A 12,596-nucleotide genomic window follows, 5' to 3' on the forward strand; every position below is an offset into this window, starting at 1 on the left:
TGATAGAAGTAGACTTCAACCAATGACTACACATGGGACCAGAACATCTGTTGCTAAGTGATGCTGTCATTAAACAAGTTGTCCCTGATTTTATGACTTTTTTGCCACAGTTGTTAACTGAATCATCATTATCATTACACAAATATGGTTTTTCCCATCGACTTTGGTTGTTGGAAGCTCCCTGCAAAGTCACAAATGGCATTTACATGACATCATGCTCTGACCCAAACCTTGTCCCAAGGAAACAAACACGAAACAGAGGTAACAGCAAAACCTTTTAATGATTCTTTATGAATTCCGTTCTTTCATGGTTAAAAGGCTATTTCAAACTAATTGTCTCTGATAAAAATGAGCCTTGCCAAGGTTGGGCAAGACTGCCAAGAATACTATTACTAAGAAATATTTCAAACACAAAGAGTCTCCAACCACCAACCAAGATACTCCAAATATCCACAAGGCTTGAGTGCAAAAACTTCTTTGCTTCCTGCAAATAACTCCGGTTTCTCAGCTGGCTTTTATCTCTTAAGGGAGGGGCCATTACCTTGCAGCCTTACTCCCAAGTCACCCGTGCTGCTGCAGCTGCTCTTTCCTTCCAGCAGTCCTGCGCACACATGCACTGGGCACAGGCTCCTCGGGGACCTCTGCATCACTGCTGCCAGAATCATCACTGGCATAAATACTTGCCGGTTACCAAATGCCTAAACTTTCATTATGTCCACAAGCACACTGTGATGATCGTAAGTGCAAAAGTTAGCATAAGACAATTTTTTCAGCATCGTTATAATTTTGAATGGCCATTAAGCACATGGTCATAGGTCGAGAACTACCTATATGAGATTTCCAATAACTGTTGACCCTGGAAATAATGTTTCTGTGACTTCTGTCATTTTTTTCCTAGTTATCAGAGGTCAGTATCTTGTTCCTAGGAAGGCCCAGTGCCCTGGAAAGCATCCTCTCTGCTTTGTTATAAGTGAAGCCAGAATCTAAATCTGTATTACTCAACCTTGACAACTTGAAGATGTGTGGATATCAACTCCCAGAATTCCCCAGCCAGCATGCTGGGAGTTGGCATCCACACATCTTCATGTTTCCACAGTTGAGTAATTACAGCTCTAAATTAATGTGTGATTGCCATGAGATCAAGCTGTTTCACTAAAATCCCAAATGCTCTTATCGAAGCAATTGAATCTTCCCAAGTCAGCAGAACATGAGAAGGGTCTTCTAAACTTTGATCAAGAGAATAGTACCATGTTCCAAACAGAGTTGTAAAATCAAGGATCACTTTGGACAGTTCATATAAAGAAAGACTTGAAGACATCCCTTAAGTATTAAAAGAAATGCTCTTCTTGTATCCAGGTAGCTTAAACAGAAATACGATGGCGGAAAAAATAGAAGGCATTATGTGACAACAATAATGTATTTCAGCAGCATACGGATTCAATGAAGTCATGCAAATCTCAAAATTTGGTAATAAAACAGTCTACTTTCATAGGGGAAATGTTCCAGGAGAAAATTTGAGTATGCCTGAAAAATCAGATATAAATTAATGAATATCACTGATTAGGTAAATGTAATTGTCATGTATTAATGTTCATTTGTGAAAACATGTATATTTCCTGTAGTACAGGAAATGTTCGTGTGTGTGTTTTCAAATTTAATGACTGAAAATATTCAGAAAAACATGGATATTTACACAACAGCAATTCCTTGCAATTTGATCAGTGTTGACCCATCGGAATTTAGCCAAGACAAACTTTAATTCAGCTTATTTGGCATTTAGAAAGTAGCCCTTCCTTGATATGTGTAATTCATATCAAATCAACTGAATAGGTAGATTTATGTGAAAAAAAGGCCATTGTGGCTATTGATATTGCTGAAAACAGTATCTTTCAGAATTTCCAGAGTTTTCTTCTTTCAGAAGACTGTTTCATTTCTTTTTATTTATTTCATAAACTAGAACCTAAACTTTGCACTAGAAACAAATTCTTTCGTTCTATGCAGCCAAAGTCATTCCTACAAATTTCCACAAGGAAAGAAAGCTCATGGAAGCAAAATAAATCTATTTTCTTTTGAAATCCTTGCTGACTTAATAAGGATGCTAAGTAGCGGTGTGCTTCCAAACCAGGGAAGCTAGGATAAATGGGTATCAATCCCTGGAAGAATATTCACTATCATAATCAAATCATCTCTTTCATAAGCCATTCAGTCTGCTTCAAAGAGGTGGAGCGTTATAGGATGAAGGAGAAAGAGGAGGCGGTGACCAGAAATGGATGCAGGATTGGATAGAGCCCAATAGCTTCTCAACCATGGTAACTTAATTTAAGACAGATGGACTTCAACTCCCAGAATTCCTCAATCAGTCATGCTGGATGGGGAATTTTAGGAGTTGAAGTCCACACGTCTTAAAGTTGTTAAGGTTGGGAAACACTGTTGAAGAGCATGTCCACATTCTTCTATGAATATATTTATTGGGATTCTGCTTCCTTTTCTGAACCTGCTAAATTCCAATAAAAGATTAGAGAATCCAAAGGACTCTTAAAAACATTTTTTACTACAAAGCAAAGAAAATGCTTCTGTGTTTTGAGATTATTTCACATACAGTATACCAGCCTTTTTCAATGAAACCATGCAGTATCGCTGTGAAAGCACAACTTCAAAAATGTAACAAGGAGGATATTCTGTGGAAATGTTAGTGAAAATTTGAAAAATTGATTCATCATAAATAATACTGGGAAGTCACTTGGAATCTCATGTTTCTCATATAAGTCAGCAAAGCACAAATATAATAAATAATAGCATTGTTATCTTCTTATTTCTGATGTAAAAATGTTTTTTTAAAAGAATAGATCAATTGATACACAACTGCTTTGTTGTAAACTCTTGATTTGTGTCGTAGAAAGGTACAGTATAATATATATAGGAAACTGCTGTAAAATTCACAGCAAGGTACTGTTCTGTGAAAAAAACGACTTCACCTACCCAGTTTAATCAATACGTGAATTAATATAGCAGGAAAATCAAATGAAATTTCCTACCTGTTAAATGGAGTATGTATTGCACAAGCCAATGGCCTTATATTCTACCAATATGAAGTTGTTATTTTTCCATTAAAATGGGTTTTTAATCCCAGTAATATATAAGGTACGTATCTTTGATGGAAAGAGGGAGGGTAATGAACAGTATGTTCTAAAGTATATTTTAAATGCATATAAAGAAAAATGCCAAACTGTTCAGCAAATGTGTTTTTCCTCATCCATTGAATAAATGCTTCAGAGTGGCATTATACGAATATCTCTCTGCCTGTTGTCCCTGCAGAACTGTTATCCAAAATATTACAGAGCCAAAGGCTTTTTTCCAGTTTGTCTTTACACTGCACAGCGATGCTAACAGATTACATCTATTGAAGCTAGCATGGAACACCTATGTTCTCCCTTAATGACGATGACTCACACTCCAAAAATGGTTTCTGTGTGTAGTTCTGAAGACAATTCTGTTGTCCTCAAAAGTCACGTGCCTGGATTTGCTATCAAATGTGAATTTGGAGATATTCTGCAAGGAAGTCTCATCACTGACTTCTTGAAGAAGAAAAGCTGCACCCAAACACAAAAATATATACCATATTTTTCCGTGTATAAGATGATATTGTTTATTTAAAATGTTTACCTAAAACTGGAGCCGCGTCTTATACACGGGGAGGGAGGGGCAAGAGGAGAACCGTGGTCGCGAAACTACTGATACTTTATCTCTGCAAACTAACCTCACGGACAAAATTTCCAATTGCTTATAACAAGGCTCTTCAAACTTGACAGGTTTAAGACTTGCGGACTTCAACTCCCAGAATTCCTGAGCTAACATGACTGGAAGAGGAAATCTGGGAGTTGAAGTCCACAAGTCTTAAACCTGTCAAGCTTGAAAACCCCTGGCTTAAAATATTGATTTCTGAATTTTGGGTAAGAAAAGGAGGGGCATCCTATGCATGGGAGCATCTTATAGATGGAAAAAATACAGGGCTCTGTCTGTCTTGTCTGCTGCTGTCCTTAGCAAATCAGTAACTCCGCCTTCCTTTTTCCCAACAACATACAGCATGAGGATTTATGGCTGCATTACCTTGGCTCCGTCCAAGGTAGTCTTCTATCTTGTACAGAGCAGCCAAAGCTTCAATCAGTTTCCTGATGTAATTTCATAGTAAATGTAAGCATTCCCTTGAGTCTAGCACAACTCCTGGTAACAAGATGGATGCACCCAAATAAGTTTTGGGCCAATAGCACAGAAATGTTGTGTGATGTCCTACTCCAGAGATGATTTTCTGTTTCTCACTGTAACTTGTAGCCCTGGAATTTTGTGGTGGCCTCACCCATTCTTGTACTTACAGGAGCAAATCTCTTGAGCGTCAGAGTCCAAATATAGTCAGCTTAGGTACATCTGTTTTAAATAAACAATTGCCATTAGAGAAACAAATGTGTCTTTTTTTTCCCTATCAAAGTGTTGAAAGCACCCTATCAGAACTTTTGCTGTTCTTTACATGCAACTCATCTCACCACTCTCTCTGACAAAAATGCATGTCATGTTTACAGCAGTATAAGAAGATTAAATGCAGATGATGTGCTTGTGGTCTGAAATTCTTCCTTGATTCCTGGCAAATATGAATGGAGGGAGGGGGGGGGAAAAATTAATTTTTTTAATTTTTTTTTTGACACAAGTAGAGAGGGTGAACTTCCCCTGACCAGTTGAGATGACTCTTCTTAATCCAGATTCTACAAGCAGCCGAGGAAGGGCAGAAGGGATGAAATTGTTTGCTTTGTATAGTCCTGGCTGGGATGAAGGAGAGGATTAAATATTATTCCTGTAACTTCAGAGCAATTGCATTGTTCTGTCTCTAGCAACAGGAAGACTGGACAATCACTACTTTTGAGGGTGTTTGAGAATTTTCAGGGGGACTGGCATCAAAGCAAGTGAGTGACAAATTCAGGGCAACAGAGCCAACATCAGGGCTGGGATTCTACCAGTTTGGACTGGTTCTATAGAACCGGTTGTTATGATTCTGCGCAGTTCAGAGAACCAGCAAATTGTGCCACTAGCTGGCCCTTCCCTCCCCACCTGCCCCTCCCTGCCCAGTCACTCCTTAGCTTGCATGTGCGCCATCCAACTTGCTTGCATTGTGCCTTTGCCTAATTTTTGGTTAGTTGCTATTTTTCCTTTTTTCTCACCTGACGATCAGCTGTTCTATCAGCTGTGCCGCACGATTTAGATTAGCTAGAAATCAGGAAATTGTCGGATTTCTTGCTTTCTAGCCAATCTAAATTGCTGTTGTACTGCTTCACCTTCGTCCAGGAGGCTTTCCTGAGGCCCTGTCATGGGTGGTATTCAGGGGGTTGGGGTTGGTGGGGGACAAGTGGTCTGAGAGCAGAGCTGAACTTTCCTTAGGACTGAAGCTTCTATTTTTCAGTGCAGACTCTGGCAGCAGATTGCAGAAAGGTAAATCTGTGAGTAATCTATGATTCTGTGAGCAATTCAATCTGCCTGCCTGCTTTGCCTGATTTTGGATAAAAGTTGCTCCTTTTTATAAAAAAATTCAATATTTACATAAATATTTACAATATTTACATACAAATCACGCCTGGCTAGCCATGTGACCACCAAGCTATGCCCAGTCAGCAAGCCACGCTCACCCAGTCACATGACCACCAAGCCACACTCACAAATTACACCATGCCCACAGAACTGGTTGTTAAGAAATTTGAATCCCACCACTGGCCAACATCTTCACTGAACTTCGATTTGGGCACAGCAGCCAGTCAAAATTAAAGTTGAGTTTTCAGAAGGAAAAGGACATTTGGAAGAACAGCTTGCTAACTTGGATTGCTTAGCCCATTTTAACCCCTCTGCCTTGCCCAGCTGCTTCAGAACCCTTTTTGTGTCTTTTCCCATGTGTTTGTTCATAAAGCTTCACATTGAAAGGTTGTTGTGTAGCCTCACAAGAGTTATTTTTCAAAAGCATATTTTGCAAAGGGGAAGGAGGCGAGCCTCCATCTTAGCACCAACAGCTTTGGGCACTACTGCCAATCACCTGGTGCTGCCAGAGATGCCCTGATGGCTACCAGGGAAAAACAACTGCTTTTCCCTTTTCCTGGTTACAGACATGGACTGGGTGGGGTCATAATGTCACCCCCACACTGAACATTTTGTCCTGAGACGAAAAATCGGCTTCAACCTTTAAAAAAAATAATTCAATAATATTGTTGTTGTTTAATCTCCGGTATGAAATACTATACAACACAGTCAGGAATGTCCTTGGGGGAGGAGGGAAACTCATACAAAAACTAATACGGCATCTACAACCATGCTGTCAAAGCTCCTTTTTATGTGTGTCGTGACAGAATGGCGCAATACAGATAGTCTTGATGGATGACCACAATTAAGACTAAAATTTGTGTTGCTAAGCAAGATAGGTGTTGTTTTGCCCCATTTTACAACCTTTCTTACCACAGTTGTTACATGAATCACTGCAGTTGTTACGTTAGTAACACAGTTGTTAAGTGACACAATTGTTGAGTGAATCCAGCTTCCCCATTGACTTTGCTTTCTCAGAAGATCACAAAAAAGTGATCACATGACGCCAGGACAGGGCAACTGTTGTAAATATGAACCGGTTGCCAATTGTTCAAATTTTGATCACGTGACCATGGGGGGGAGGTGCTGCAACGGTCATAAAGTGTGAAAAAAACGGTCATAAGTCACTTTTTTCAATGCTGTTGTAATTTCAAATGGTCACTAAACGGACAGTTTAAATTGAGAACTACTTATATAAGGACTTCCCAGGATCATCTAGTCCAGGGTTCTCCAACCTTGGCAACTTTAAGACTTGGGTTAGGGTTTGGGTTTGGGTTTAGGGTTAGGGTTTGGGTTAGAGTTAGGGTTAGGGTTAGGGTTAGGGTTAGGGTTAGGGTTAGGGTTTAGGGTTAGGGTTAGGGTTAGGGTTTGGGTTAGGGTTTGGGTTAGGGTTTGGGTTTGGGTTAGGGTTAGGGTTAGGGTTAGGGTTAGGGTTAGGGTTAGGGTTAGGGTCAGGGATATCTGCAGAGAGAACCAGTCCTTTGCTTTTTTTGGCTGGCTGTAGCTCTATGATCAGGTTAGGGTTAGGTTTAGCCAGCCAAAAAAATCAAAGGACTGGTCCTCACTGCAGACATCCCTGACCCTAACCCTAACCCAAACCCTAACCCTAACCCTAACCCCTAACCCTAACCCTAACCCCTAACCATAACCCTAACCCCTAACCCTAACCCTAACCCCTAACCCCTCACCCTAACTCTAACCCTAAACCCTAATCCTAACCCTAACCCTAACCCCAAGTCTTCATCCACAGCTTTAATTATTTACACCATGATTCCTCCAAAAAAAATAGTGCATTCCTTTTTTATATATGTTATCCATTTAAAGGAATTCCTCTTGTAGAGTATATCTAAATCCAAAATAGGATTTAGTAACAGACTTTTAATAACAGACATTTTATATGTGAAAAATGAGTTTATTTATACTTTACAAAATGTTTTACACTGTAAAAGAAATGAAACAATGTAAACAAAATCAAGCTTATTATGAATCACAAAATGTAAAAATTTATTTTCATGCAAGCATCTTATATCATCACGTATCATTGATTAAATTTCATAGCAGCATACAGAATATTCAAACACTCTAAAGACTATAAGTGAAATTAGTTTCATTCTAGGTTTACACTCTGAGAAACTGTGAGTTGTAATTAAGTGAAACTTGCACAGTTAGGTTTAGAAGAACCTATAGGGACAAACTTACAAAGTTTAAGGAAGTTGCTTCTTTGAGGACTAAAGAATATCATTTCTATTTTCTGTTGTATAATATACCATTAATGAGGAAACAAAATAAAATACATTAATTTAAGAATTAATGGAGATTTGAATATCTAATCATTCTGATTAAAAATTCAATTACATTTTCCAATAACCAAATTTGTCCATGCCATATATAAAACTGTATTAATTTTGTTGCTGTTACTGTTACTATTAATCCTGCTTTGCTTTCTTCAACATATTGTGAAAACAGAGGCATGGTAGGTCGGACACGTATAACTACCAAAAAGAATTGCATAATGTCAAAATGATGCAGCCTGAAGATATTGTACATATTTCACAGGTAACCACTAGGAAGGGGGGAAATTATCTCCCCCAACAAGCAGCAGATGAATTAGGTCAATTTGTTCCAAAGATGAAATCAAATGAGATCAAGAGTGCCACAACTGATGATTACCTGAGGCGGCTCTTCAGTTCTGGATGCCAAGTTTTACAAGAGTGAGAAAATGAGCCTGTCCCAGATCCACAGCAATCTAGTTGATCAGCTTAGAAGTGATCAGGCTGGAAGTGGAAAAGTCTGGGAGCATAGGGCTCGGTCTCTGCAGCTGCCTTCTGACTCGTGCAAGCGTGGAAATGCCCCTCATGGAAGTTAATCCAGCCTTTCTGTGCACTGAACCTCTCGGCTTCGGCCAGGATCCTTGTCAGGGCCATGATGTAACTCAGCGCCATCTGAAGAGTCTCGTACTTGGAAAGCTTTTTGTCTTGACCCCACTGGGGGACCACTTTGCGCAGATGGTCAAAGGCCATGTTGAGCCCCTGCATTCTTCTCCTTTCCCTGGCGTTGGCAGCCAGCCTGCGCTTGGCGGCGTTCTCCAGCCGTTCAGAGCTGCCTTTCGCTGCACAGCCTGCCTCACTGCTGCAGGGGAAGCCAGCCTCTGCAGTGGGAGTCTCCTTAGGGTTTGGCTTGCAGGATTTCATGGGGGAAGCTTTTGCTGAAGCTATCAGGAAAAAAAACTGCTTGCAATAGGTGGCCTTTAAGAGGAAATACTTCCCTCAGCTTCAAGAGGATGGACTCACTGTGAAAAGTACCACCTTCCCCAAATTAACACAATTCAATAGGTATGAAGTTGTCCCTGTTTTGGACAAACCAAGAGGGAAACCTGGCATTCTTCCCACATTGGCTTGGATCTTGGTCCTCTTCATTTCCTCTCACTTTGGAAAGGAAGCCAGCAGCATCTTCGCCTTCAAAAGGTTCCAACTTAAGATGGGAAGAAAATTACAGGGAGTGCCAAAAGCTCACTGCATCTCAAAGAGTTTTGGCGCACCTCTGTCCCAAAGGACCGCTTGTGAAGGCAAGGCCAGGTGGGAGAAAGCTCTAACAGCAGCAGTCTTCCATAGCAATTGTCTCAGATCCGTGGTGACCTGAAGCAAAGAGCAACAGAGGAGAGAACTCTGCTGCCTCTTCCTCCTGGGCTCTGAGCCCAAGTCACAAGTCAGGGAAGATCTTTATAGAAGCAGCAGCGGGAGCTGAACAGGTTGCAGCAGGTGGGTGGGTGGCCCCCTGCTTCTCTCCCGGCACCTTGCTGCCCTGGGAACGGGATGCACATGCGCACGCCCAGGAAAATCCTGACATTGCAATCTGGGTCTCCCAAAGCCTGGCCTGTCTGACTTGACAAGTTGCCATCTGGAGCAGCGTCTGGCCTGACCCCACAAGAATCACCACAACTAAGCAAAGGTCTTTGCTTCCCAGCTCAGCAAAAAGCTTTCCTGACACATTGCTGGGTTGCTCACTTGCCATAAAGTGCTGGGGGAAGGGGGTGGATTTGCAGAAGGGGCTATTATGTGTGAACTCAAGAGGACACAAGAGAAGCAGGAAAAAAACACAAACATTAGAATCTGGAGATTCTCACAACTCGCTTAACATAGCAGAGAGACAGAAGTTGAGAGACGAATAGCTGGACAATAGTTTTAAGGAATATGCTTTTATGGTATTACAAAAGCATTAAAAACAAGATTTGTCAGCCTGCTTTTTAAATAGTAGACCAATACTGTTTATTTGTCACAGGTGGGTGTTGACGGCAAAAGGTATATGATTTTCTAAATAAGAAACAGAAGATATTATTTTGTCCTTTCACAGCATATATTGGTCTTCTTAATAGGGCTTTTTTTTTTTCATCTTTTTTCTTTCCCACTTGAAAATGTGATGTAAGTTTAAGGTGAAAGAATATAATTTCCGGAGTAATTAAATGATTACTGAGCATTTGTTCACAAGTCATGTTTTCATTCGGTTTTGTAACACAGTATTTTGATCTAAAACTGTGGGTCAATTGTTCCAGTTATGACTCCAAAACATCACGTGATTGCAAACAGTTGATTAAACCTTCACAATGACAATGAATGGAGTCGAATAATCTGAAAACAATAGGATTCAATTGAACATTAGTGATATGCAGCATGACAGATGTTGAGCCCAGCCTGTTAGGCGCAGTTATTCCACTGTTTATATTCTGCTTCCTAAATGGGCTTGTTAATGGGAAGAGAAGGCTGAGCATCTCCAACTTCCAGCAGCATTTGTCCTGTTTATGAATGGCACTGCCCTTGTTCCCACAAGATAATTCCCGTGTTATCTTTATTTTCCTTCTATCTGGTCCAAAAAAAAACCCACCCCACCTGCTTCTAGGTTCCATATTATTTTCTCAGTGAGATCTGTAGCTGTGGCTGGTCATGTTGGTTATATGTAAAGACATAAAGCTGTTGATTTTTGTGAAGCTTCAAACTCGTGTTTAAACTCCAGTCAATTTTCCATTTGAATCAGTATTGTGGCTAATCAAAGTAAAAATCTTACTGTATTTAACTCTGTCCTTTGTTTCAATCAGTTTTCAAGCCATACTATTTCTGAAGAAATGCAGAATATCAGAGTTAGAAGGGACCTTGGAGGTCTTCTAGTCCAACCCCTGTTCAAACAGGAGATCTTGGCTGTCCAATATCTTTTTAAAAACCTCCAGTGATGGAGCACAATTTCTCGAGGCAAGCTATTCCATTGATTAATTGTTCTGTCAGGAAATGTCTCCATATTTATAGGTTGGATCTCTCTTCAATTAGCTTCCATCTGTTATTTCTTATCCTGCCTTCAGGAGCTTTAGAGAATAGGTTAGCCTCCTTTTCTCTGTGGCAGCTCCTTAGATATTGGAAAACTGCTATTATGTCAACTCTAGCCCTTCTCTTCATCAAACTAAACATACACAATTTCTGCAACCGTTCATCATTTGTTTTAGCCTCCAGTCCTATAATAATCTTTGTTGCTCTTCTTTGAACCCTTTCTAGAGTCTCAGTGTATTTTTATATTGTGGCAACCAAAACTGGATACAATATTTCTTATAATATTTTCATAGAAACTCTGCACAGGTTGAATTACTGGATCAAATCCTAGCTTATTGGCAATTGGAAGTGTTGAGAAGATAGGCTGTAAACTTATTATTATGATTATTAATCACAAATAACTGGAACAATCTACGATATTGCTGTAGTTGACATGGATTTTAATTATCATAGGAAGAGACTTAAGGAAGCCAAGGAAGAAGAGGAGAAGTTGTGTTTAAGGACTGATTGAAATGGAAACAGATCGGAATATTGAAATTGAAACACTAGTCAAATTTACACTAGCTATAAATGCTGGAATTTGAACTTCAATACATTTGGCGAGCATCAGGTTGGAAAACATTGTGCTCTGAGATTCCTGGGTAACAATCCTACAAAATGTCTGTATTAATTGTCAAGGAAAGTCTTAAGGTAAGGAAAGGTTATAGATCAGAAATCAATTGGTACTTTGGACTAGTCACTTCACACACATCTTGTTATTGTAAAATAACAAAATGAAGGGAAAGCTATCTTGATTTTACCATAATCCCAACAGTGTGTGTATGTGTGGGGAGGGAATTATAGAATTAAACAACAAGAAGCTAACAGGTTAACAGAGTTGGAAGGGACCTTCTAGGGCCATCCAGTCCAACCCCCCCACCCACCCAAGCAGGAGACCCTACACCATTTCTGACAAATGGCAGTCCAATCTCTTCTTGAAAGCCTCCAATGCTGAAGCTCCCACAACTTCCAAGGGCAAGCTGTTCCATTGGTTGATTGTCCTCACTGTCAGAAAATTTTTCCTTCTTTCCATGTTGAATCTCTCCTTGTTCAGTTTCCATCCATTATTCCTTGTCTGGCCTACAGGCTCTTTAGAAAATAGCTTGACCCCTTCCTCCTCCCTGTGGCAGCCCCTCAAATACTGGAAGACTGCTATCATGTCTCCCCTGGTCCTTCTCTTCCCTAGACTAGCCAGGCCTAGTTCCTGCAACCATTCATGGTATGTTCCTGCAACCGTTCTTCATATGTTTTAGCCTCCAGTCCCCTCATCATCCTGGTTGCTCTTCTCTGCACTTTTTCTAGAGTCTGAACATCTTCTTTATAGTGTGGTGACCAAAACTGAATGCAGTCTTACTAAGGTTTATAGAATGGTATTAGTACCTCACTTGATCTTCATCGTATCCCTCTGTTAATGTAACTTAGGATTTAATTGGCTTTTTTGGCTGACGTCACACACTTCTGGTTCATATTTAGCTGGTTGTCCACTAAGACTCCAAGATCCCTCTCACAGTCACTGCTATTAAGCCTGGTTTCACCTAGTCTATATGTGTACTTTTGGTTTTTCTTGCCTTTGTAAGACTTTATTTTTCTCTACATTGAATTTCATTTTGTTAGATACAGCCCAGTGTTCAAGTC

The 12,596-nt window shown here is 40.1% G+C and overlaps 1 protein-coding gene across 1 annotated transcript; it reads right to left on the reverse strand.

Moving 5' to 3' along the window:
• Positions 1–7,598: 7,598 nt before the first annotated feature.
• Positions 7,599–9,245, reverse strand: ATOH7 (atonal bHLH transcription factor 7). The gene has a single exon (XM_087965868.1). The coding sequence runs from the start codon at positions 8,799–8,801 to the stop codon at positions 8,370–8,372; it is 432 nt and encodes a 143-aa protein (XP_087821994.1). The 5' UTR covers positions 8,802–9,245; the 3' UTR covers positions 7,599–8,369.
• Positions 9,246–12,596: the final 3,351 nt, after the last annotated feature.

The sequence above is a fragment of the Notechis scutatus genome, chromosome 4 (genome assembly GCF_049901735.1).
Source record: "Notechis scutatus isolate UNSWTSFEM ecotype Mainland chromosome 4, rNotScu1.2, whole genome shotgun sequence".
NCBI lineage: Eukaryota > Metazoa > Chordata > Lepidosauria > Squamata > Elapidae > Notechis > Notechis scutatus.

Bases quoted from the DNA above. Each gene is read 5' to 3' on its own strand.
- ATOH7 (XM_087965868.1), bottom strand. From the start codon at position 8,801: ATGAAATCCTGCAAGCCAAACCCTAAGGAGACTCCCACTGCAGAGGCT.